The 20981-nt window shown below is 47.3% G+C and overlaps 1 protein-coding gene across 2 annotated transcripts; it reads right to left on the bottom strand.

Annotated features, from left to right (window-relative positions):
- Positions 1 to 1223: 1223 nt before the first annotated feature.
- raly (RALY heterogeneous nuclear ribonucleoprotein) lies at positions 1224 to 16077 on the bottom strand. Of its 2 annotated transcripts, XM_042341806.1 has the most exons (9): positions 15987 to 16077; positions 8592 to 8856; positions 7631 to 7694; positions 7248 to 7295; positions 5779 to 5939; positions 3423 to 3533; positions 2874 to 3022; positions 2403 to 2446; positions 1224 to 1855 (listed from the first exon to the last, which is right to left on the bottom strand). In XM_042341806.1, the coding sequence occupies exons 2-8, from the start codon at positions 8845 to 8847 to the stop codon at positions 2405 to 2407; spliced, it is 831 nt and encodes a 276-aa protein (XP_042197740.1). In that variant the 5' UTR covers positions 8848 to 8856; positions 15987 to 16077; the 3' UTR covers positions 1224 to 1855; positions 2403 to 2404. The 2 variants fall into 2 exon arrangements, with proteins under 2 accessions (XP_042197740.1, XP_042197741.1); XM_042341807.1 differs by lacking the exons at positions 2403 to 2446; positions 2874 to 3022.
- Between the last annotated feature and the right edge of the window lie 4904 nt (positions 16078 to 20981).

Here is a 20981-nt window from a genome sequence, read left to right on the forward strand (position 1 = left end):
TCGTCCTCACTTTCAAAGCCATCCATGGCCTCGCCCCCTCCTACCTCTCTGACCTGCTGACCCCCTACCAACCTGCCCGCTCCCTCCGTTCAGCGGGCTCCGGCCTGCTGCATGTCCCCCGCCCGACCGACCTACCATCGGTGGCCGAGCTTTCAGCCTCTCTACCCCCACTCTCTGGAACTCCATCCCACATTCCCCTCGCCTCGCTTCCTCCCTTGCCTCCTTCAAGGCCGGTCTCAAGACCCTCTTCGATCGTGCCTTCGGTCGCCTTCCCACCTCTCTGCTTTTCCTTACCCTTAACCCACCCCTCCCCCATGCTCGGTCCTGACCCCTGACTGTCCAGAACTTTGGGATGTCCTCCCGACGTGAAAGGCGCTCTATAAATGTCATGTTGTTGTTGTTGTTTAACCATTTCACATCCATCTATTTTATAGAAGGACATCTCGCTGGCTATGTTATAGCTTTGCTTCTGAAGGCTATGGGCAATTCCCAGATTGGAGATCTCAGCAATAGTTTAAAGTTCAGACAGGATGAAGAGGGGAGCTCAGTGTTTCTCACTTGGTGGCCCATTTGGAATACGTAATATGCAAAAGACCTATTTTAATGACACTCAGAAAGCGTTTTCATCATGATGTGGAGGTTAGTCGGCAGTTTTGAGAGAGAAAATTAGAGAGAATGAGATATCAAACTGTCAAAGCAATCGACAGAAGGGTATGAGAAAGAGTCAGGGAGGGTTACTGTTCTCTGGCTTGCGGTCGGATGTTGTGGTCTTTCATTCTCTGATGTCAGGTGTTTTGAGTCACATAGTCTAAACTGTAAACTCTGATGCATCCTGGGTGGGGTGAGGGGGGATTGGTGTTGGGTGATGCATTGACGAAGGTGTCATCTTCTGGATGAGATATTAAACCGAGGTCCCGTCTCCCCATTCAGGTGGATGTTAAAGATCCCAGTTATTCAAAAAGAGGAAGGAGTTTCTCTCTCACGGTGCCTGGATGACAATTCCCCCAAATAAAATCAGTCACTCACTCCATGGTTGTTTGTGGGGCGTTGCTGTGTGCAATTGACTGCCGTGTTTCGCCCACAAAATACGCATTTAATCCATTTTACAGTATATTCTGAGAAGAGGTTTGAGACGTCTTAATGATGTGATAAGGCGCTGTATCAAATGCAAGGATTAAGCAAACGCGCAATACCTTGGGCCTCGGAATCCAATGAAAACACAATTTCATTTCTAATTTACTTTTTATTTCATACTGAAAAATGTCATAGAAATAAAGGGAGTTTCCTGCTAACTTAAAAAAATAAACTATGGTTTACAATTCAGTCCTTCCTCTCCCCATCTCCCCAAACACCCCTCCATTCCCCTCCCACCGTCAGCCCTGAGCGACCATAAATTATTATCCCAGAGAGAAATGAGAGTGAGTGTTGAGATAATGGGACCACTGAGGGGTTGTGGTGAGGAGACAAATGTGACACAGGTGGAGATATGGGAAGATGATGGCAGAGGAGAAAAGCCTCCCGCTCTCGGAGGGGGAGAGGTGGGGGGAGATTTTATTTTTAAAAAATCTGAATTTTCCCAAATACAGTCCTCGGGGAATGATGAAGATAGACTGAACTGCGATTGACAAGCAAGTGGTTTTCCCTCCCAGAGCATCACTGCTTTCTCCACATCTCGGGGCCTGAGAGATTGCCCTCCCTCCTCACCCTCTAACCCCTCCGCCCCCTCCCCGACCAATAGCAGTGTTGCAAACGAGCCGTATAACCCGCTCCCTTTCTGGCCCCCGCTTGCTCATCTCCTTGGTGGTTTCATACGGTTTCTCCGTCCATCCTGCCAGGCTGTTCACTGCTGCTCACCCTGCGATATAAACGAGAGGCTTGCTGTAAGCCACAGCTTCACAGCTTACCACAGTGTGTGAGGGCAGAAACCTGTGCAGTGACACTATCTTTACAAAAGGGATCACAGATCATACACTACACTGGATATATTTCGCCCACAAATATACGGTCAATTCACTTTACAGTCTATTCTGTGAAGTATTTTGAGATGTCGAGAATTCGTGAAAAGCGCTACATCAAATGCAAGGATTATTATTATTTATGTACCTATTATATTCACAGAACACATAATAACATGATTAGCACTGTACAATATATCGTGTGGAGCGCTTTGAGACGTCTTGAAGATGTGTTAATGCGCTGCATCAAATGCAAGGATTATAGAATTATTATAGAAGCTAAATAAACAGAAAGGAGACAGGAAAATCTTTAACATGTGAAGTCTCCTCCACTGGGTGGGTCTCACTCACTCACACTCACACACACACACACACACACGTCGACCGGGTGAGAGATTGGTTGAAGACCTACATACCTTTATTGTGCCATCTCAGAACGGTACCCACCTTTAATGTGTAGTAGTGTTGGCTGCTGCACTGTGGCTGTTCTCCTGAAAACACAGTCAGGTTCAGCCCTGAAATCAGCCTGGAAGGGGAGGGGATGGGGTGGGTGGGGGGGCTGCTTGTTCGGGTGAGCGAGTGTTTGAGGTTTCAAACAATTCCTTTTATTATATTTGTTACATTATTTTATTTAAATTTTTTAAAATTCCTGAATGACAGCTTCAGATACAGGGCAGAGGTGGGGGAGAGGGGGAGGGAGGGCGAGAGGGGGTAGTGTGAGGGGAGAGAGGAGGTGGGGGGAACAACACAACAGCAATTTGCATTTATATCACGCTCCTCGCGCAGGGTAGAGTCCCAGAGGACAGGCATTATTCTGTACCCAGGGCAGAGGGGAGGAGGGGGGCAGGGTCTCTGTACCCGGGGTGGGGCTGGGGAGGGGTCACTGATATTCCTGCTCCTGGTATTCCCAATCCTCACCATTTCACAGTCTTCGTTATCCTCCGTCTCCTCTGCCAGCTCCTCCCCATCGGCTTCGGAGGGATCCTCGGTAGGAATGTCTGCAGACTCTGAAGGCGAGTCTTCCTGCGGGAAATCTTTCCTGTTCTCCTCCGCTTTCCTCTTGGTGTCTGGGGAGTGGTGGGGGGGGTGAGAGTGGGGGAGCGATGTGATCATCTAACACGTATATCACCCAGCAACAAAATAACCACAGCACCTTTCACATCAGGAGCAATTCTCAAAGCCTTTTGCGGGATTTAGTGTAAAGTGAATGAACTGTGTTATAATTATTATTATAAACTCCCTGCTTGTTTCAAACAGCGCCGTGAAATCTTTAACATCCGCCAGAACGAACACAGGCGGGACCTGAGTGTAACATCTCAGCCGGAGGACAGTGTCTGTGACAATAATAATTCTTGCATTTGATACAGCACCTTGTCGCGTCTTGGAGACGTCTCAAAGCGCTTCACGGGATAAACTGTAAAGTGTAGTGACTGTGTGTTTTGTGGGCGAGACAGCGATCTCACTCACCCGCGTGCTCTTTCTCCTCTGAGATCTGCTCCAGCCGCCCCAGCAAGGAGTCGATGTTCGATTTGATCTGGATCAGCTCCAGCTTGATCCGCTGTAGTTCGTTTGACTTCACTGGAGAGGAGACAGAGACAGAGACTGAAAGAGGCGAAGTGGCCGGCCAACCTCCTTTTAGTTCCACCATTCAATGGCAAGCTGTGTGGTTTAGCTGGTTAGACTCCAGCAGTTACCCCAACGCACACTCTGGGCTCCTCCAGCCTTGGTTCTCGCCTGATACTTTCCGGAATTAGGTAAGCAGGATGCATCCCTCCAGGAAGAGAGTGCATTCCATTCCAACTAATATCTCTGGGATTTCTGTGTGTAGGTGGGAGGCATGGAATTCTCAGGTTGGTTTGGAGACTCTTCATGGAGACTCGATCCCACGGTCCCTTCGCCTCGCTTCCTCCCTCGCCTCCTTCAAGGCCGGTCTCAAGACCCTTCTCTTCGACCGTGCCTTTGGTCTCCCTCCCACCTCTCTGCCTTCCCTCACCCCTACCCCACCCCTCCCCCATGCTCCGGCCCCGACATCTGACTGTTCAGCGCTTTGGGATGTCCTCCCGATGTGAAAGGCGCTCTATAAATGTAACTTTGTTGTTGTTGTCGTCTTAAGCAACGGTGATTGGTTTTTGGCTGGGGAAAAAAATGTTCCACCATTAAAGTTTGGGCAACCTTTTAATTCCATTTTGCTGCCTATTCTCCATGTCCCTTCTCTCTCTCTTGCATGAATTGACTCTGTGTTTGAACTTGAAGCAGTTTACGCCGTCCACACACGCCCATATGCAGAACCATTGTGAAAAACAAGAAAAGCACCTTAAAGTTACCTCCAAATTTATTTTTCTGAGTGACTGTAATTTATTAAAACCCCAAATTGATTTAAAATTTTCAACGCACTATTTATTACTGAATACAATATCTCCCCCATCCCAAGCAACAAAAAACAGAGCTCCAGGGAAATGTATTCCATTCAAAACGTTTAACTCTTAAGTCAAACAATTGGAAGAAATATAAGAGGTAAAACTTTGCAGAAGTTTTGGTAGAATAAGAACATAAGAAATGCGAGACAAAAAAAGACCAAGGTCCGTCTAGTTTGCCTTCCACCTTCCTGGCAGTCGCTTGCACATATGTCCTATGTACTGTATCCCATGTTATTTCCTAAAAGAACACTATCTAATCTGTGTTTGAAAGAATCAACATTTCCTGCTTCAAGCGTCTCCGTAGGGAGGCTGTTCCACAGGTTCACTATTCTCTCACTGAAATAGTGTTTGTGTAGATTCGTTTACCCCCTTCAATGCAGACCATGTCCTCTGGTTTTACTATTCTGGATAAGTTGAAACAGCCTGTCATGATCTATATTATCTATGTAGGAGTCCTGTAGCTCAGTGGTTAGAGCACTCGCTTTGCAAGTGAGAGACCTGAGTTCAATTCCAGGCAGAGGGCCAAACCTCGGGCAAGTTTCCTTACTCCACACAGAGCCTAATAATAATCCCTCCAAAACCAAAAACAATAATAAATTGGTCACTTTCAATCTACGACTGTTTGTGGGACACTGCTGTGCGCAATTGGCTGCCGCGTTCGCCCACAAATATACAGTCAATTCACTTTACAGTATATTCTGTGAAGCGCTTTGGGACGTCGAAAAGACGTGAAAAGCGCTATATCAAATGCAAGGATTATTATTATTATATTGTTTTGCTCCCTTAGAATCTTAAAGACAGCAATTATGTCGCCTCTCGATCGTCTCTTTTCCAGCGTGATCATATCCCATTTACTTAGTCGCTCCTCATAGTCCAGTCCCTCCATTCCCTCAATCTTTCTAGTTGCCCTCCTTTGTATCCTCTCGATTTAATTCTGTATAATTTTATGATTTCTCCTATATCCTTTTTGTGCTGCAGTGACCAGTAATAAAAGGTTGGGAACTACCAGCAGGTGGCGGCTCCTCTCCAGTAATTGGAATCACCCTGTTGTCGCTCAGTGTGTGAATCACTTGATTTTCTTCAATGTAATGAACTCACTCGGGAAATGTTTAAGTGATTTATTACCTTCATTGAATGTTTTCTGGAGACTCGATCAGCCAAATAGAGGGGAATTCCCCCCCCCCCCCCCCAGAAATCAGTTACCATAATACTTAATCCCTTTACATCTGATATAGCGCCTGTCACGTCGGGAGGATGTCTCAAAGCGCTTCACAGAATACACTGTAATGTATAGTGACTGTGTGTTTGTGTAAGTCCACCTGAACAAGTACAGACGGAGTGTGTCGCCATCTGAACCATCCCTAGTGTGCATCACCCCATTTCTTGAAGGTCCTGTTGAAACTCACACTTTAGTTTGGCGGCTGTTTTGCTGGCGATGGTGGAGCGCGCCGTTAGCTTGGCGGGAACACCAACCTTCCCCCTCCTCAGCACCGGGATGACAACGCGAGCTCGCTTGACTGGGATCACCCTCGGGATCAGGGCCGGTCTGGCCGGGAAATCCGTCATCCTGCAGTTAGGAGAGAGTCATCAAGGGAGAGAGAAATGAAATCAACTCTATTTTGTACAAAGACTCCTCACGTCAGGTCACGTCAAATGGCTCAAAGCCCCTTTTCCCTGTTATTGTTCTCAAGTGTAGTGACTGTAAGCAAATGCAGGATGTTGTGTGCAGTTGGGTCCTGCAAACACAGCTGGATTTGCTCTGCCAAGTAAGGTGCTAAAGGCAGAGTCCATTGTGGGCTTCAGATAGGTGAAAGGATAGAGGTTTGAAGGGGTGTGGGGATAGGGCAGGGCAGTGGGATTGACTGACCAGCTTGCTCTGAGAACCGGGGTCGACTCAATGGGCCAAACGGCCTCCTTCTGTGCTGTAAATTTCTATGATCCTATGAGGTGAATCATCAACGCATTCTGGCAGATTGTCAAGGGAAGGGTCTGGAACCTCATCTTAAAGTCTCACCCAAAGGACGGCACCTCTGACAATGGGGCGCACACCCTCCCCTCCTCCCCCCATGGTGAATTGGTTTGACAACTCGGATTTAACAGAGGTAACAGAGAGGCAGAATCTGTACTGAATTATGTAGCATTGAATAACAATAATAACTGTGATCTGCACATTTATTATGAGGGCTTTAGACACTGAAACCAGACTCAAAGGTGCTTTCCATCCTGCTGAGCTGCAGTCAATTTTCTCTTAGCAGATAAAGGCCTTGAATGCTAACAAAAGTAATCTTCATTCAATCTCAGGGACCTCATAACTAGCAAGCTTAGTCTGTCCTTGTTCTATTCTTTTTCTGACGTTCAGACAACATCAGCCGCTGCTGACCTGACCTCAAATGGGCAAACCAGATGTTCTCAGGATCTGCAGATCTTAACTGAGCTCTGCAGAAAGTGAGTTAGGAGTTGATCGCAGGGGAATTGCATTTAGTTCAGATCTGGCAGCGGTGCCCTGTGGCAAATTCTCGGCTAAGTGCACTTGGATCTCAACCCAGAGTCAGATTACTGCCAAACTTACTTCATTGGCAGCCTGTAATGCATCTCAATTTCATTCTTTTATACAGAGAGGAAAGCAGTTTGGTAAATTGAGGCCATATTATGCACAATCACACATACACACTAACAAACACACTTACATAGACACACACACAGATGCATACACACACTCCGACATCTACACAAAGACTCACTCACACACAAACACACACACAGAACACTCACAAACAACACGCACGCTCACACAAACACATACGCTCACTCTCTCACACACATTTATACACTCACACATACAGATACAACTTAAATAAATAATCTGTGTAGTTACCTCTCAAAGACGTTGTCCCTGTAATATTCATAATCAAAATCGTAGTCACTGTTTAAGGAGAGAAACAGAGAAAAATAAATCAGGGACATTTACACACACAAGCACTATACACAAGCTACACACACTTCACACACTACACAGACATACACACACACAGCTACATAAACCATACACACATACACACACACACCACACACACTGGGCACTACGCACACAGACAACATTCTACATTAATCACATCAATGCCTTACAAAGTTCACCTTGAAAGTAACGTTTTAATGCAAAAGTCTTGGCTATTTTACCAGGTAAATCCAGTTCTAATCAGCAGCTGATGTTCAGGGGACAGAGTCGGAGTTCCCACTGCACTAAACAGCGACACTCACCTGAGCAGTGTGGAGGTCACTCGCTTCAACCGCTTGGGTTTGGGCTCCCCGGCCATGTTAATATCTGCACCGGGGAGACAAGAACACAGCACATTGGGCTAAATACGACTAAACCTGCGCTATTTCTTAATTCCTAATTTCTGAATTCCTTGCTAAGGAAATCTGTTAGAATTCCCATCAACCTATGGGAACACCGATCCGGGAATAATAATAAAAATAATAATAATAATAATCTTTGCATTTGATACAGCACCTTATCAAGTCATTGAGACATCTCAAAGCATTTCACAGAAGCCAAGTGGAGTGACTGTGTATTTTGTAGGAGAAACGGGGCAGCCAATTGCGCCCAGCAGTGTCCCACAAACAGTCCTAATAATAATAATAATCCTTGCATTTGATATAGCGCTTTTCACGTCAGGAGGACGTCCCAAAGCGCTTCACAGAATATACTGTAAAGTGTGTTGACTGTATATTTGTAGGCAAACGCGGCAGCCAATTGCTAACAGCAATGTCCCACAAACAGTCATAGATTGAAAATGACCAATTTATTATTGTTTTTGGTTTTGGAGGGATTATTATTAGGCTCTGTGTGGAGTAAGGAAACTTGCCCAAGGTTTTGCCCTCTGCCTGGAATTGAACTCAGGTCTTGCTTGCAAAGCGAGTGCTCTAACCACTGAGCTACAGGACTCCACATGGATTGAGTAACCAAATTATTATTATTATTATTATTTTGGAGGGATTATTACCCCCGGAAAAGTGATCCGCCAATCGACTAACAACCGGGTTCCTGTTGACTGCTGGTAAACAGAAGCGTGTGGAGTAAGGAAAACACGCCCAGCCTGGGAATTGAACCCAGGTCCTCTCACTTGCGAGGCAAGCGCTAAACACTGCACTGCGGGACTCCACGAGGTGTTATATCTGGTGGGGGGGTGGGGGGGTGGGGTGGGGGGGGTAGTGTTACCAAGGGTCTGTCCGGCAAGCACGCGCCGGTTCTCCCCCGCCACGGCCACACGTGCTGTCCTCTCGTTGGTGTACTGGACGAAGGCGTAGCCCTTGTGCACCGAGCAGCCCACGATCTTGCCGTATTTGCCAAAGATGGTCTCCACGTCGGACTTCTTGACCACGGCGGTGTTGAGGTTGCCAATGAAGACTCGGGAGTTGATGGAGCGCGGGTCGCTCTTATTGGTGACGTTGCTAGTCTGAAGCTTGACCGACATGTCCACGGCCTGGAGACAGCATGAGAGAGAGAAAGAGTGAGACAAAGAGAGAGAGGGACAGAGAGAGAGACCGAGACAGACAGAGAGAGAGCACAGGGCGTTAGATTGGCAACAGCAATGGCTGCTTCCTGCTCTACTGTTTTTTTGCCCGGCCGGGTGTCTGACATCACCGTTGCTTAAGAGTCTCTAAACCCAACTGAGAATTCCACACATCCCATCTACACATGGAAACCCCAGAGGTAGATTGTTGGGATGGAATGGGCACTCTCTCTCTCTCTCAGTGGTTAGAGCGCTCGCCTCGCAAGCGAGAGACCTGGGTTCGATTCCCAGCAGGGGGCGAAACCTTGGGCAAGTTTCCAGACTCCACACGCCTAATAATAATCCCTCAAGAAAAAAAAAATAATTTGGTCAATCAATCCACGACCGTTTGTGGTACGTCGCTGTGTGCAATTGGTTGCCACGTTTCGCCCACAAAATACACAGTCACTACATTTTACAGTATGTTGAGACGTCTCGAAGATGTTAAAAGTGCTATATCAAATGCAAGGATTATTATTATTTTAATTTATTAGCAGCTAAAAGCTTGGCAATTGATATCGCTGTCTGGCAAGCTTTCCTTGTCCAGCCAACATCACCAACCCGTTAGGGATTTAATGAACTGATTTTTGAGGGAGGTTCGCTCCCCAGTGGCAAATGTGTGGTATTTCAGGAACATTGTTACACTGTGAATTTTGCTGATCACTTTGGATTGAGAAACAAAGCAAGTTAGAGACAATGTCATCGCTGCCTTTCCTCCAAACCCTTAAATGTCTTCACTTCCCACATTTCAGAGTCTCGTTGCCCTTTTATTAAAACCCCTAGCAGTAAGTATGTACCTTCGTTGATCCACGGTGGACTGCTTTTCCGGGGGTAATAATCCCTCCGAAAAAATATTAACAATAATAATAATTTGGTCACTCAGGCCCCGATTGTTTGTGGGACGCTGCTGTGCGCAATTGGCTGCCGCCTTTCGCCCACAAAATACACAGTCAATACACTTTATAGTATAATCTGTGAAGCGCTTTGAGACGTCTCGAAGACGTAATAAGGTGCTAGATCAAATGCAAGGATTATTATATTATTATTATAATTGTTATATTATTATTGTTATTATTATTATATTATTATTATTAACTCCATTAGATTTTGCCCCTATGGCATGGGGTTGGGGCACATTCTCACTTCACTGTGTGCGGAGGGCATTAGCCAGGACATTGAAACATCTCAAAGGGCTTCGCACGTCTTCGAGACGTCTCAAGTCCATCCTTTGGAGTCCTGTAGCTCAGTGGTTAGAGCACTCGCTTTGCAAGTGAGAGACCTGAGTTCAATTCCAGGCAGAGGGCGAAACCTTGGGCAAGTTTCCTTACTCCACACAGAGCCTAATAATAATCCCTCCAAAACCAAAACAATAATAAATTGGTCATTTTCAATCTGTGACTGTTTGTGGGACATTGCTGTGCGCAATTGGCTGCCGCGTTCGCCCACAAATATACAGTCAATTCACTTTACAGTGTGTTCTGTGAAGCGCTTTGGGACGTCCTCCCGACGTGAAAAGCGCTATATCAAATGCAAGGATTATTATTATTATTATTGCGCTGCAATAAAATCATTTTAAATGTACTAAATCCTGACATTTTAAACCTCAGCAACAACACTGCTGTTCACTTGCTTTTTAATTTACCCAAAACGCCAGCAAAATACATATTGTAACGTTCCTGAAACACCACATCATCACCACGAGGCGGCGACAGTTGTCTGTCTGTCACCTGCACTGCCCGGCCCCCAAGCCTTGCTACGCGGTTGGTTCTTGTGTTGAACCAAATACACAGTTGGAGTTTTCTGAATGAATAATAATAACCATAATAATCTTTGCATTTGATACAGCACCTTATCACGTCTCAAGGCTCTTCACAGAATATGCTGTAAAGTGAATTGACTGTATATTTTGTGGGCGATATTAAATATCCCTTGATCCCCTGACCGAACAAACTATCCACCCCAGTCTTGAAAATGTGAATGGTTCCAGCATCCACAGCCTTTTGGGGGGGAGAGAGAGAGAGTTCCAGATTTCTGTTACCCTTTGTGTGAAAAAATGCCCTGTGGAGTCCTGTAGCTCAGTGGTTAGAGCATTCGCTTTGCAAGCTGGAGACCTGGGTTCAATTCCCGGCGGGGCAAAACTTTGGGCAAGTTTCTTTACTCCACACGCCTGATAATAATCCCTCAAAAAAATAAGAATAAATTGGTCATTTCAATCCATGACTGTTTGTGGGACGCTGCTGTGCGCAATTGGCTGATGCATTTCGCCCACAAATATACAGTCAATTCATTTTACAGTCTATTCTGTGAAGCTTTGAGACATCTAGAAGACGTGAAAAACGCTATATCAAAAGCAAGGATAGTTATTGTTATTATTTTACTCCTAAATGGCCGAAGATTCCATGGATTCCCCCACAAGAGGAAATAGTTTCTCTGTCGTGTGACCAATGCATAATTAAGTGGGTTTCATCTTAAACACATTGCTGTGTACTTTTTCCACCACAGCTTCCAGCAGAGAGTCCCACATTTTCACTGCGTCTCTGCTACAGCCTGAGACTGGGTGTAATTACGAGCTTCGGAAACAGCCGGAGGCGGGGAGGTGGGGGGGTATGGGATCAGCGTGTGAAGTCTGTCCATGGCTGGGGGAAAATTAATGTCTCGTGTATCTCAGAGCCCAGGCGCTATGTATCTGAAGGTCACACTTAGGACTCAGGAATCTCACACAACGTGAATAAAAGTGTGTTTGACTGAAATCCGAGGCAGGGATTAGTTGCTGTTTATCCAGCACTGAGCAGGAGCGGCTTGGCTGTAAACTGTGTTCTGCCGCACACTGGTTACAGGGGGAGCACAGAACACAAGGCAAGGTGCGGGGTGTTTGTGGGGCGTGGAGTTCGACTTCAAGATCCTCACACTCCCTACAATCCCTTCACTCATGCCCTAACACCTGCCTCTCCGACCTCCTTACTCCCCCCTCCACTACCCGCTGCCTCCGTTTGGCTGGCTCTGGCCTCCTGCTTGTCCCCTCATCCACCATCGGAACCGGGCTTTCAGCCACTACGCCCAGAAACTCTGGAACTCTCTGTGTCCCCTCCTTGCCTCCTCCTTCCCCATTTTACGATTTTGCCTTAAGACCTTCCTCTGTGACTGTAGTTACAGTCACCTCCCCCTGGCTCGCCATCAGGATACGCCACTGTTAAGCTCTCCGAGATGCTACCCTTTATGAGGAGAGCTACAGACATGTGAGTTGTTGTTGTTGGGGGGGGGGGGGAGGCGCGGAGGGAGTTAGTGGATGGAGGTCACCTGTTGGAAGCCATCCACAGGAAGGAGCTGGGAGCTGAGCCTGGGGCTGGGAGTATTACACACACTCATGACTCCAGCTCAGGCATCAGCCGCTGGGGCCAACAGCTGTCATCAGTGATGGCCCCAGGAGATCCCATCCTCCCTCATCAGCAGCGGATCTCCTGCTCAGTGCATTACTCTGAACAGCTTAGCGCTGCGATTTCAGCTTAACTCTTAATAGCACTGAGCCAAAGCCAAGTGTTTCTCTGTAGGGATAGAGCTGTGCAGCTGAGGAGCTTGAGGGAGGCGAAGGGATCGAGGTCTTTATGATTGTGAAGAGGGTGAACTTGATAATAGCTTTCACTTCGTTGAGACGTCTCAAAGCACTTCACAGAATATACTGTAAAGTGTAGTGACTATATATTTTATGGGTGAAACACGTCAGCCAATTGCGCACAGCAGCGTCCCACAAACAGTCGTGCATTGAGTGACCTTTTTGGGGGACGGAGGGATTATTACTCGGGAAAGCAATCTGATCGACAAAAAAAATGTTTTCAATAATAATTTGGTCACTCAATCCAAGACTGTTTGTGGGACATTACTGTGCGCTTTGTGATGTGTGAACGATGGGTTAAGGCGCTATATCAGATGCAAGGATTATTATTACACTTGACTCTGAACTGCACCCCCCCTCCCACCACCCCCGGCCAAGCTGCAGGTGCTTTAGGCTGAGCAAAGCACGTTCCTGGAGCAGTGACACAGTATTGAATTTCTTTAGCTCTTAAAATAAGCTTGTTTTCCATTCTGCCGTGTCAGCAAATCTAATCCAAAGCAACGTTAAGAAAATGTTGAATTACACAAGATCTGCACATCAGTTGCACACAGTGTGGGGAGAGGGGGAGAGGGTGGTGGGAGGGTGGACGTTAACGATTCCTGGCGCTATTCAAAAGGAGAAGGCAGTTTCTCTCTCTCCCAGTGTCCTAGACCAACAATCCCCCAAATAAAATTGGTCACTCACTCCTTGGCTGTGTGTGAGATATTGTGATGTGCAATTGTGCTGCCGCTTTTGCCTACAAAATACACAGTCACTCCGCTTCACAATGAATCCTGAATCCTTTTGACATGATCGGACACTGTACCGAATGCAAGGACTGTTATTATTAGTGAAGCTGAGTGCTTGATGTCAGGCATCAAAGAGATCAGAGATCAATAAGACCACAAGCACGCAATGAGAAAGGCCCATTCACCTCATTGGATTGCCACATTTGCAGACCGTTACTGTCTAATTGTGAAGTGTAGTGACTGTTTTTTTGTGGGTCACAACATAGCGTTCAATAGCACCAACAAAATCTCAAAACCAAACGCTAACTCTCTGGGGGACTGATGGCCTGGACTCTGGGAGAAATGTCCAATATCACAAGATTTCCAAACCAAGCTGAGAATTCCATATATCCCACCAACACATCTCTACCTGTCCCCACCCCACTCCCCCCACCATGGAGCTCAAACACTCTCAGAACATTCCGGAGACGTGTTTCATCTCTACTGTGAGGACACCTGACAACACACAGAAATAAGGATTTGGGTCACAAAGTGAGAGTGTGGGCGAACGACACATTGATTCTTTGGCAACCGAATGTCGGAATTGTGCCAGGAGGCTCCGCAGTATTCCAAGGCACCGCTGATGATAGCACAGCCCGACTCATCAGCAGGACCTGGAAGGGCCGACCAGTCATTGGGGGCAGGGAATTCTCCCCCTCAGCTCCCGCTAGCCCTGCAACCAAAGCCCTAACTAATGGGGAGGGTGGTCCCAGTGCACTGAATATTTGCAGGAATTGGGTAAGCAGAATGTGTCCCACCTGCAAGAGAGAGAGAGAGAGAGAGAGAGAGAGCGCATTTCATTCCAACAATCTATCGCTGGGGTTTCCACATGTAGTTGGGATGCAGGGAGATCGCAGTGTGGTTTCGAGACTCTTAAGCAACGGTGATGGGTTTCCGCGTGTGTCAGACTCCTGCTCGCAGGACCACGTTCCAGTGTGATTGTTGTCAGACACTGACCATCCTAGTTCTCAAACAGCGAACAAGCTCACAGGGAATTACTATCAAGTGGAGTGACTGTGTGTTTTGTGGGCGAACTCGGCAGCCAACTTGCGCACAGCGATGTCCAGCAAACAGCAGCTTTTGGGGAGATTGTCGGACAGCGAGGGGGGGGGGGGAGGGAGGGAGGAGAGCGAGAGAGAGAAACTCTTTTCTTTGCAAACAAGCAGAAAGGAGGTTCACAGGAGATTGACTCCCTCCCGCCCCCACCCCACTGCCCCCTCCCAAAAAAAGACAGGTTCTTGGTTCAGTAAACATTTAGGATTTAAATTCCTTCCGGGTTGCCAGAGGTGGAGTCAATGTGTGTTGTGGCCGATAACAAATGGGAATGTGATATTCCTGGTCTGAATATCAGAAGGTTTACTCTCACATTCAGAGCGTTGGCCTCTAACCCCCAATGAGCACAACACAATTCTAATTATAACCCATCTCTCTGTTTTCACACATTTAATGCAGATTTTTTTGGGAGGGGATTTTTTTTCCCCGTAAAAATAATAATAAATAATCCTTGAATTTGATACAGCGCCTTATCACGTCTTCGCATCACCTCAAAGCGCTCCGTAGAATACACTTCCTGTAAAGTGTAGTGACTGTAGAAAATGCAGTAAATAAAGAAATTGGAGCTTAACACTGTTTCCTCTCTCTTTTTATGTCACAAAAGTGTCCCATCAGGAGACGGAGACAAAACAAATCAAAATAGCCCCAAGTGACCCCCAAAAAATGAGAAAAAAATAGGCTTTTTTTTAATTAAAAAAGTGGGAAACCCCCAAACTTTCTCTTTTCCTTTTTTTTATATATCCTGAAATCGCAGCGTCTGTGGGTTTGCAATATGTAATATATTAATGCGCGTGGAGTCCTGTAGCTCAGTGGTTAGAGCACTCGCTTTGCAAGTGAGAGACCTGAGTTCAATTCCAGGCAGAGGGCGAAACCTTGGGCAAGTTTCCTTACTCCACACAGAGCCTAATAATAATCCCTCCAAAAACCAAAAACAATAATAAATTGGTCATTTTCAATCTACGACTGTTTGTGGGACATTGCTGTGCGCAATTGGCTGCCGCAGTCGCCCACAAATATACAGTCAATTCACTTTACAGTGTGTTCTGTGAAGCGCTTTGGGACGTCCTCCCGACGTGAAAAGCGCTATATCAAATGCGAGGATTATTATTATTATTATTATTATTATTAATAACGTTACGTAAAGAGAAACACTGACACCACCACAGAGCAGCGATACAGCGGTCAGTCACAAACCTCAAGAGACGCGTTAAAATGAACTCGTCATTAAATTAAAGACAATAAAGAGACACTGTGGACGAAGAGCTGTGACTCCATCTCTGTCACACGGGAAAAAAAACTCGCAGTGGGACTCGCTGAGCGCACACACGCGGTCACTACACACTGACGTTGTCGGGAGAGAGAGAGAGAGAGAAAAAAAAGGAAACGACACCAACGCAAAATGTCCCATTTTTTTCCCCTCATTCACAGGTCCCGAAGAAAACGACAGAGAGAGAGAGAGACCCCCAAAAAAAGAAAGAAAGAATATATTTTTTTTCGGTTTCGCTTTTTTTTTGGGGCGGAGTTTTTTTTTTGTGGTAATAATAATAATAATAATAATAATGTAAAAAAAATTTAAAAAATTAAAAATGTAAAAAGAAAAAAAAATATCACCAGAGAGTGAAATTACTCACCCGAACAGAGAGCCGCAGAGAAACTGCAGCGGTTTAGAAACAGCAGAAGAGGGAGAGGGGGAGTGTGAGAGGGAGAGATGGAGAGAGAGAGAGGGAGAGAGAGAGAGAGAGAGGGAGGGAGAGAGAGAGAGAGAGGGAGAGGGGGAGAGTGACACTGTGGGCGCGACCACTGCGGCCGGAGGGGGGTCCGCGCTCCGCTCCAACAGCTGTTCCCGTCAGCAACGGCCATTCCAGCGGCCGCGGGTCCCGGTGCTGCCGCTCTCCCGCCCCCACACCGCCCCTCCGGGCGGGTCCCCGCGAGGCCGAAGCCCCGGAGGTCCCCCGGGAAGGCGGGCGATGTGAGCGCCCCCCCTCCCCCCCCGAGCGGTGGGCGGGGCGGGTCCGGGCCCCGCCCCCTCTCAGCTGATCTCCGCTTTGATGGAGCCGCCGCCGCACAGAGGGGGTTCCACTGCCTCAACATCCAGTGGTTTTGGGGCCCCCAATGCCGCACGGAAACGCCATGAGAGTCCCGCACCGCCCCGAAGGCTCCGCGCTCACCGGGTTCATACCGGAGGCCTCGGAGACGTCGTCCCGACGCGAGAGTCGCTGCGGCGATACCGTAAAAAAGGCCAATCGTGTTCCACGTCCCTCCGCACACACCGGAGCTCCGTCCACTGAGCCAAACCGATGGGGAAAAAAAACCGGACTATTACCTGACGGCAAAATCCTGTGAAAGCGCTTCGAGGCGTCTCGGCGACGTGTCAGAGGGCACCGCAACCGGCAAAGGCAACCGGCGTCATTTACACACGTTAACCTCATCCGCAAGTGCCTCTTTACCCACTCGAACACGTCTGTCTGATGCTTGGGGTGAGGTTAATAATAATATAATAATCCTTGCCCATGTTCCAGCGCCTTGTCACGTCGTCGAGACGTCTCAAAACGCTTCAAAGGTCAGCAAGAAAGCGACAGAAATCAACCCCCACCCAAAATCAACCCTCTCCCTCACAACGAAACCGGTGGCTTTCCATAAACACAGTCTTTGTTCCATCAGTTCAGCTCTCAGTCACACTCTCGTGTCTGGAGCAGACAGTTGTGGGTTTCAGCACTCAGGTCAAGGGCGGGAGACATGGAGCAGCCGGAGCCCACTGAACGGAGGGAGCGGGCGGGTTGGTAGGGAGTCAGTGGGTCAGAGAGGGAGGAGGGGGCGAGGCCAGGGGTGGCTTTAAAGGTGAGGACGAGGATCTTGAACTCAATCCTCTGGGGGATGGGGAGCCGGTGGAGTCGGGTGAGGGTGGGAGTGACGGGGTCGTAGTTTGGCAATGTTGCGGAGGTGGTGGTAGGCAGTGCCGGTCATGGCGCGGATGTGGGGGAGAAAGGAGAGTTCAGGGTCAAACAAGACCCCCAGGTTCCTGACTGGCTCAGTGAGGTTGAGTGTGCAGCCATGGAGGCTGAGGCTGCCAGCGCCCGAGGTGCGGAGGCGCTGGCGTGAGCTAATCAGGAGGGCCTCGGTCTTGCTGAAGTTGAGTTGGAGAAAGTTGACCCTCGTCCAGGACTTGATGTCGGACAGGCAGTCGGTCAGGACACCAGTAGTCCTGGAGTTCAGGGTGGAGGCAGAGCCCTGAAGAACACTGCACAAGACGGTGCGGGGGCTGGAGGTGCGGGACTTCACTCAGTGCAATAAAATGGCTGTTGCATTTGTTTTTTTTAAAACAAGATGCTGCACCTGACAGAATTCTCTGTGGGAGATTGAGATCATTCTGACAGGATCCAGGGTTGGGTCAGACGTCAGCATTATAATTCCTCACAGAAACGCTGTCTGCTGCCAGTCGGTGGAGTGCAGCTCGTGACAGATGGCAGAGACTCTGTGACTCAATCACATTATCCAGTGTGTTGTGTTTTATTATTGCTTCTTATTATTGCGGGAGCAAAATGTTCCGCTCCATGGTAAGGTGTCAGCCCGGCTCAGTGGTCAGCGCTCTCAACTTTAGTTGCGGTTTTAACCCACCCACTTTCTGTGAGCTCCCAGTCTAGGCTGACATTTCAATACAATGTTGGGGATGTGTGTGTGTGTGTTTGTGTGTGTAGACAACAGCACTGCTCTTTAAACCAGAATACCACCCTCCTTTAAATTAGGGCACCACAAACCATTTTAATTTAAAATAACAAGTGCTCTGAGACGCTACCCTGCAGATGTCGCTGGGAATACGCAGCAGGTCAGGCAGCATCCATGGAGAGAGAAAAATGAGTTAACGTTTCAGGTCAATGACTTTTCCTCAGAAACGCAGGTTGTTGTTGTAATTTAGGGGGATGCCACGTCCCTTTAAACAGCATAAAATAAAAAGGTAATAAAACCACCCCTCACAGCAGCTGAGAGTAAAAATAAAAAATAAAAGAACTGTCGCCTTTCTCTCGTACGTCAGAAATAAACACCGAGAGAGGCTGAGTGTGACACTCAGCTATTTACAGACTCACAATGACAGCTGACACCTCTCTGCTATTTACAGTGACCAAGTCCTGAACAGCAGCTTCACCAAATCACTTGTTACTAGTTACCAGAAATGGATCTCTGTGCAGCAGATCCACCTGTTTGCTTTTCTTCAATTTAATCCCATCCCCCCCACCGAAAAATAATAATAATTTAGTTGCTCAATCCATGACTGCGTGTGGGTTGCTGCTGTGTGCAATTGGCTGCCGCGTTTCGTCCACAAAATGTTCAGTCATTACACAATATATTCTGTGAAGTGCTTTGAGACGTCTCGACAGCGTGATAAGATGCTGTATCAAATGCAAGGATTATTACTATTACTATTAATGTATTTTTTTTCTAATTTTTCTCCTCACTGGCTCTCTGCCCCCGGCCTGGCCTCTCGCTGGGGTGAGGTTCGAGCGCTGATTGCCCCCCCGAGTGGCCAATAATAACGTGTGAGCCTGAGCACCGAGTGCAGAGTGTCCAGCAGTTCCCCAATCCTGGAATCACAGCCGCGCCTCATCCATCAAGTCCCAACCGCTGTGTTCCCAGTGGTGGGGGGGAAGGTTGCTGAGCCAGAACTAAGTGGGCGATGAGGGGAAAGTGATTACTGATTATCGATCAGCGTTTGTCTGTCTGTCTGACCCTTGGGTCCCATCAATCATTTTATCTTCCCAGTCAGTCTCCCCATTACCAGGAGCTCCTGGTGAGAAGAGAGAAGAGAATCACTGGGAGCTGCACACAAGAGGGTTGATGTTCACCCCAGGAAGCCAGGGTCACTAACCCACCCTCGTTCTGAGCTGATGAATAAAGGGAGTCACATTATCACTGCGCACCTTTTTAACCTCATCGTGCAGAGAACAATCAGGTGTCAGTTCTCTTCACTCTTCGCCGCTGTTTGTCAGACGTTCCTGTGAGCAAATTGGCTGCCACTTTCACTAAAAAAAACGCAATCAGGACACTTCATGGTGATTCTTATGAATCGCTTCGGAGATATCCTTTCGACCTATTTAACGTCTCATTTGAAGGATGCCAACCCTCGACAATGATCTGCGAGTTCATTGTTTCCCCCCTCCACGTAGGAGAATAAAATATAACTAGAGAATAAAAATAGAGCAATCGTTAAGAAAATCTCGTACTCTCTGTCTTTCTGTGGTCTGTGTCACTCTCTTTCTCTGTCACTCTGTGTCATTCACTCTTTTTCAGTCACTCTCTGTGAAGTTCACACACTGATACTGACGAGAAGAAGTACATTGGTTAGGAAGGAGCTGGGCAGGAACATGAATGGGGCATACTGAAATCAGGTCAGGTAGAGAAAGCAGCACGTCTTCTGTTAATAATTCATTGTTTATTTATGTTGAAACAACATTTTCTATAATGAAACAGAATATTCAGAGAGTGAGCGGGATTTATTTACTGCCTTCGAGGAGATGGCTGCAGTTTGCTCCCGAGACAGCAGCTCAGATCAGCTTCCCGGTAGGGCCCTCGGGGTATTTTTTATCCACACATAGCGTCAGAGCAGAGCAATGCTTCCGGGTCAACTTATCCCCAAAACCCTCCAAAAAAAACCCTGAATCAAAGAAACAGAAACAAAAGTGGAGTCCTCTAGCTTAGAGGCACTCGCCTCGCAAGAGAGAGGACCTGGGTTTGATTCCTGGCAGTGCGAAACGTTGGGCAAGTTTCCTTACTCTACACGCCTATTTACCAGCAGTAAGTAGAAACTTGGTTGTTAGTTGATTGGCAGATTGCTTTTCCTGGGGTAATAACATAACATATAGGAGCAGGAGTAGTAGGCCATTCGGCCCTTCGAGCCTGCCCCGCCATTCAATCAATCATGGCTGATCTTCAAATCTAACTCCAGCTAATAACCTGACCCTGCCTTATCCCCATATCCCTTAATCCCTTTTGCAATAAGAAATATATCTATCTCAGTCTTGAATATGTTCAAGGACTGAGCGTCAACAGCCCTTTGGGGTAGTGAGTTCCATACATTCACCACCCTTTGAGTGAAGAAGTTCTTCCTCAACTCAGTGCGAAAGGGCTGGCCTCTGATTTTAAGGTTGTGACCCCTGGTTTTAGTTTCTCCAACCAGGGGAAACAATCTCCCACTATCTACTCTATCATGCCCTTTGATGATCTTATAGGTTTCTATAAGATCCCCTCTAATTCTTCTATATTCTAGAGAATATAGGCCCAAATTGTTCAGCCTATCCTCGTAACTCATCCCCTTCATCCCTGGTACTAACCTAGTAAATCTACGCTGCACCCCCTCCAAGGCAAGTACATCCTTCCTTAAATAAGGAGACCAAAACTGCACACAGTATTCCAGGTGTGGTCTCACCAGGGCCCTATACAGTTGCAGCAAGACTTCCCTACTCTTATACTCTAATTCTTTCATAATGAATGCTAACATACCGTTCGCCTTCCTAATTGCTGCTGCACCTGCAGACTAACTTTCTGTGAAAGGACACCCAAGTCCCTCTGGACGCTAACACGTTCCAATCTCTGCCCTTCTAAAAAATAACCCGCTCTACTATTTTTGCTACCGA

Source organism: Callorhinchus milii, unplaced genomic scaffold, assembly GCF_018977255.1.
Source record: "Callorhinchus milii isolate IMCB2004 unplaced genomic scaffold, IMCB_Cmil_1.0 Scaffold18, whole genome shotgun sequence".
Classification (NCBI taxonomy): Eukaryota; Metazoa; Chordata; class Chondrichthyes; order Chimaeriformes; family Callorhinchidae; genus Callorhinchus; species Callorhinchus milii.

What these genes read in the sequence shown, in the direction of transcription:
- raly (XM_042341806.1), bottom strand. Translation starts at nt 8,847, where the DNA reads ATGTCGGTCAAGCTTCAGACTAGCAACGTCACCAATAAGAGCGACCCG. An exon ending in GCTTGCCGGACAGACCCTTG is followed by an intron (nt 7,695 to 8,591) that starts GTAACACTACCC and finishes TCCCCGGTGCAG; the next exon opens with ATATTAACATGGCCGGGGAG. An exon ending in GTGACCTCCACACTGCTCAG is followed by an intron (nt 7,296 to 7,630) that starts GTGAGTGTCGCT and finishes CTCCTTAAACAG; the next exon opens with TGACTACGATTTTGATTATG.